Source organism: Bison bison, unplaced genomic scaffold, assembly GCF_000754665.1.
Source record: "Bison bison bison isolate TAMUID 2011002044 unplaced genomic scaffold, Bison_UMD1.0 scf7180017845425, whole genome shotgun sequence".
Classification (NCBI taxonomy): Eukaryota; Metazoa; Chordata; class Mammalia; order Artiodactyla; family Bovidae; genus Bison; species Bison bison.
The window spans coordinates 5,033-9,950 of record NW_011475998.1 but is presented as its reverse complement, the minus strand read 5'-3'; the positions used below and the strand labels follow the sequence as shown (position 1 = coordinate 9,950).

At 62.0% G+C, this 4,918-nt stretch overlaps 1 protein-coding gene across 1 annotated transcript in view; it reads right to left on the bottom strand.

Moving 5' to 3' along the window:
* RHPN1 (rhophilin, Rho GTPase binding protein 1) overlaps positions 1-4,918 on the bottom strand; it is a 10,542-nt gene that overhangs the window by 4,048 nt on the left and 1,576 nt on the right. Inside the window, exons 3-9 of the mRNA XM_010834519.1 lie at positions 3,970-4,030; positions 3,530-3,595; positions 3,362-3,403; positions 2,988-3,070; positions 2,141-2,274; positions 994-1,122; positions 466-598 (exon numbers count right to left, since the gene is read on the bottom strand). Of these exons, the coding sequence (XP_010832821.1) occupies positions 466-598; positions 994-1,122; positions 2,141-2,274; positions 2,988-3,070; positions 3,362-3,403; positions 3,530-3,595; positions 3,970-4,030 (648 nt within the window). The remainder of the gene's footprint in view (positions 1-465; positions 599-993; positions 1,123-2,140; positions 2,275-2,987; positions 3,071-3,361; positions 3,404-3,529; positions 3,596-3,969; positions 4,031-4,918) is intronic.

Below are 4,918 nucleotides of genomic sequence, written 5' to 3'. Positions count from 1 at the left end.
GGCGTGGGACTTCCCTGGAGCCTCCCAGCCCAACATGGCTGAAGCCCCATAGTGAGGGGACCCCCACCACAGATGCGGGGCCCAGGGACTCGGGGATGTCTCTACTGGAACCCCTTACCCTTATTAACTCCCATGAGCCAAGTACTACCTGCCACCTGCCAGCAGACTCCTGAGGCAGAGGATGAGGCACCTTCCCGCTGGCCTGGCTGCAGGGGCTTGGGAGCCCCCACAAGGTCCCCCAGAACCTGAGGGTTTTCTCAGCACAGGCTCTGACTAGAGGGGGCAGCCCCCAGCCAGAAGAACCCTCAGAGCAGGAGTCAGGGACCCGGCAGCTGTCCTGGGACCTCCAGTTTTGCCGACATCTGTCCCAGGGTGCGTTCTGCAAAGCCCACCTGATCAAAATCCCCTCTGGCTGTGGAGGCCAGGTGGCTCCGGGTCAGACCCTTCTTCCCTCTGAGTCCTCACCTCAGTGAGACTGCTGACCAGGAAGCCCCTGAGAGCCAAGCCCAGGCTGCCACTTACCTTCAGGGGGGGCGCCCAGTCCAGGGGCTTGGTCTCCTTCAGCCCCAGGGGAATCATGGGGGCAGTGACGCCTTCGCTAGAACCAGAAGCAATGAGTCCAGACCCTAGGGCTGGACTCTGCTGTCCTCGGTGGCCCTGGGGTCACCCACTACCACGCCTGCTACACTGGACGCACTCCCCCTGATTCTGGAATGCCATGCCACATCCCTCAGGCCCTGCCTGGATGCCGGCCCTGCACACACAGGCGCTGGTGGTGTTCTCCCTCACACTGACACACACACACGCCTCTGGGGCCAGTCCGTGTCCCCACACACACTCACATGCACACACGCCTTTGGGGCCAGTCCGTGTCCCCCCACACGTACTCACATGCACACGTGCCTCTGGAGCCAGTCCATGTCCCCACACACACTTGCATGCACACGCGCCTCTGGGGCCAGTCCACGTCCTTGCACACACTCACACACACACCTCTCAGGCTGGCCCGTGTCCCCGCTGCTGTCGAGCCCCGCCAGCTCCTCCTTCAGCAGCTGCAGGCTGGAGTTGACGTCGCTCAGTTCCAGGGCCACAGTCTCCCTGACGCGGGCGTTGCTGGTGGCTCTAGAGGAGGAGGCTGAGGTGAAGCCCTAGTGCTGCCAGGGGACCCATGCCCCAGGCCTTCATCGCAGCCCAAGCTCTGGAGCCCATTCCACAGTGATGTGCCAAGGGGCCCAGCCACCCTGGGGGGCAGTGGTGGGGTCCAGGGCCCACCAGATGACCCCCTCCTCTCTGAAGCTCCCTGTGGGCCATGCGGTTTCCTGTCCGTACATGTGTCATGACTCTGGCCCGAGTACATGTGCTCGGACCCAGAACTTCCAGGGTGTGAGTCCCCCCACCACCTCTCACTCCCCCAGGATACGGCTCATGCCTGTCCTCTGGAGACTGGAAGGCAACTTCCCTGGAGAGATGGGGTTGGACTCCCTCTGTGCCTGCCAGAGGGACCGGCGGCTGCCCAGGAAGGCATGGGGTGGACAGGGAGGCAGGGCTGCTAAGGTAAAGGAGGGCCTGGCGGAGCCCTGGCCTGCAGCTGGCTTTGCGCTCACTGGTGGTGGCTCGGGCAGGCAGGGCCCCCTCCCCGGGCCTCAGATCAGCACCCGGAGAACAGGTGGGTGTGAAGGTGTGAGCGCACAGGCTCCAAGGTAGAGATGAATTCCTGTCTCAAGGACTCATTCTCAGGTCCTCAACCCTGGGACACCTGTCACTTGCCACAGCTCAGCCTAAAAAGTGCAGCTGCTATGTCCATCCGGGTGGGGATATCCTCTCCAGCCTAGCACAGAATCCGGCTGGCCCTGAGCTGACCCTGCCAGTGAGGGCCACCGAGGTGGGGGCCCGAGTCACCTGTGAGCGTCCCAGCTGGGCACCATGGCTACCCCAGACCCGGGTGCGAAGTCCAGCCTTGCCTCTCGGGAGCCTGAACAGGAGGCCTGGTCACGGACTCACACGTGGACCAAAATACCAGGCACCCGCTGTGTCGCTGCCCTGCCCCGGGTGAGCCTGCCTCACGGGGGACTCTGGGAACATGGCCCTGCTTGCCTGGGGGTCCAGCCCTGGGCGGGTGTCCTGGGCAGCCAGCGCCCACCTGTACAGGTTCTCGGCGCCTGTCCGCATCCTCAGCTCCCTGTCGATCTGCTGGTGGATCCGGGCCCTGCGGCTCTGCAGGCGGCCATGCAGGGAATCTGTCGAGAGGTCACAGCCCTGCAGAGAGGCCACAGGTCACTGGGGCCAGGCCAGCAAGGACATGGCGGGCGGGGACAGGGCTGGACTGCCCTGGGAAGACGCTGGGCCCATAGGGTGCCTCTCTGGGGCTCAGCAGCCCGGCTGGAGCCCCGCCGGGAGATGGCCAATTGCTCCCAGCATCCTCCTGCACTTCTGAATTCCTTCTGTAACCCCCACGACCCATCCCGCCCACACAAACGCCAGACTGCGCACGTTTAGGTGGAGGGGATGCCCAGCCAGCTCCTGCCAGGGCACTGATGGAGAGCAGCCTGCCTGCAGGGTGCTGGGTCTCCTCTGGGCCACACTCACTGTGGCCGGGCTCCATCCCAGTTGGCCACTTATTGTGGCAAATGCCCAAACCACAGGCCCCAAGGGTCACTCCGCTCACAGGCAGCAGGCCAGGCCTTCTGACAGCCCCATCTGAGGTGTCTCAGTGCGGTTCTGCCCTGCACACGGGCCCCAGGCAGAGACCCCTGCGGCAGGTTGAGAGGGTGAGAGGTTTCCTCTGTCAGGGGAGGGGCTTTCAGGGCCCCAGTGGGACTGGTGCAGCTGTGGCCATTTAGGGACCTCCCGGCCTGGTCGGTCACCAGCCTGAGAGTTGGGAAGGACTTCTCAGAATGTTCTTCCCTGGACCATGTCCTCAGGCTCAAGTGGTCTCCTGGCCCTGGAACAGAACAGGGAATAAGACACAGTGCCTCCCAGGACCCCACCCTGAAGGCACAGACGTGCAGGGCTAATGCAGCCTCTCTGCAGTGGCTGCTGTCTTGCACAAATCTGAGGAAGTATGTCCGCACTGCCACAGAAAGAGCAGTCCCCACCTTCTGGGGGCTATAGCTTATCCCAGCCTCATGCAGGAGGCACCCTAAAGAAGGCCTTACTCTCTTGCACAAACAAGACTCATGGCACATGGCCACCTTGGATTATGGCCCAACATTTCCTCCACATTCCAGTGTTCTCAGGAGAGATCAATCAGGGAAGACTTCCTGCAGGAGGAAGCATTCTTCTGGGACTTCCAAGTGGGCCTGAGGTAACTGGGAAGAGGGGACTTGTCCCCATTGAACAATGGGAGAGAGAGAGCAACCACCTTGGATAACTGCCTTCTGGGGGACTCTGGGCAGGTCCTCGTCTGTAGATGGAAAGGGGGCTGGTGTCAAGGTGGCATCAGGCAGGAAGAAGACAAAACACGGCTCTCCTCTCTCCGCTCTGCTGGTTGAGTGTCTTCCCACTGGCCTTCACCTCTTCCCCATGGTACCTCCCGTACCCACTTGGTGCAGAAGGGAATGAGAAGAGGACACGGGCAGTCTCCCTTCCAGGAGACCTGAGAATCCAGAACAGGGGGCATGCCACAGCTAAAGCTCTACTCCTCTCCCTCTGAAGGTCCAACTGCACAGCTCCAGCCTAAGGTTCTGAGTGAGCAGCAAGGCTGTCTGCCTGGGGAGGGGCACTCCATGTACTGGGGAGAGGCTGCCAGCCCCGCAGGACTGTCTGTCAACACAGCTCATCGGGTGTCCGATGTCAAGTGCCCCCGGAGAGATGTGCTTGAAGGCAGGAGACCATAGTCCCCTCTGAGGCCTGCAGCCAGCACCCCTCATGGCCTCGTGACCCCAGCGCGCCCTCTAGGACACAGGCTGGCTGCATGACTTGGTGGGAAGCGCAACTGTGGCCCAATGTGCAGTGATGGGTGGTGCTCACCCCCATTTCCACACCGGGTGAAGGGGTCTGCCAGCTCGCGCATGTGTGGAAGAACCCCCACCTGATGGAGAAGAGCAGCGAGCCTCTCCCACACCCTCCCTGCTGCAGCCCTGGCAGCACCGGTCTAATGGGTCCCCCAGAAGCCCAGGAGGAAATGGCAGGGGCAGTGGCCAGAACTGGCTAAGTGTGCAGGCAACCAGGCCAGCGCAGGTCTGGTAACAGACTGGAAGATGGTTGGTGGGGCCAGGCCTCACACCCTCCCTGGTGCAGGTGCAGCTATGCTTGGTGGTACCGGACTGAAAACTCTTGTGTATGTGGATGCCCAAGTCCTGGCATAAACACTGGGAAGCCTTTCAGTGACTCCCAGGGAACGACCAGGCTCCTAGGCTGCAAGGTGAGGCAGCCAGAGCACGTCTCCTCCTCAGACACAGACTCAAATGTCTCCACCCTCCTCCCTTGTACAGCTTTTCAGTCCTCCTGGAAATAGTCCACAGTCCACAGCCCCCGCAGGATCAGGGGTTTCAGGAGGGGGCAGAGGTGCGGGGAAGTGAGGAGGGACAAACCACCCTGCTGGGAAATCCTCCAGCCATTTCCTGTACCCGGGTGCATCAGCCACCTGTTGCTAAAAGTTCCATCAGACACAGAGCTGGGTGGCCAGGGCACAGCTGAACAGCCCTAGGAGAGACAGAACAGCTAGGACAGGAGGAATGACGGATGCCAGGGACAAACACGAAGGCCACGGGCTGTCATTGACCAGAGCCCAGCACCTGCCAGAGAAGGGGGTCCTGGAGTGTTAGAGAAAACCACGAGCTGCACTTGCGCTCCGACCTGTTTCGGTCGACGCAGGAGGGGTCCCCCAAACGCACTAGACAGGAGCCCAGAGGCCGGGCTCTGGCTCCGCACGGGTCCCCAGTTCCTCAGCGTTAAGCCCACCTTGCCTCTGAGGGGC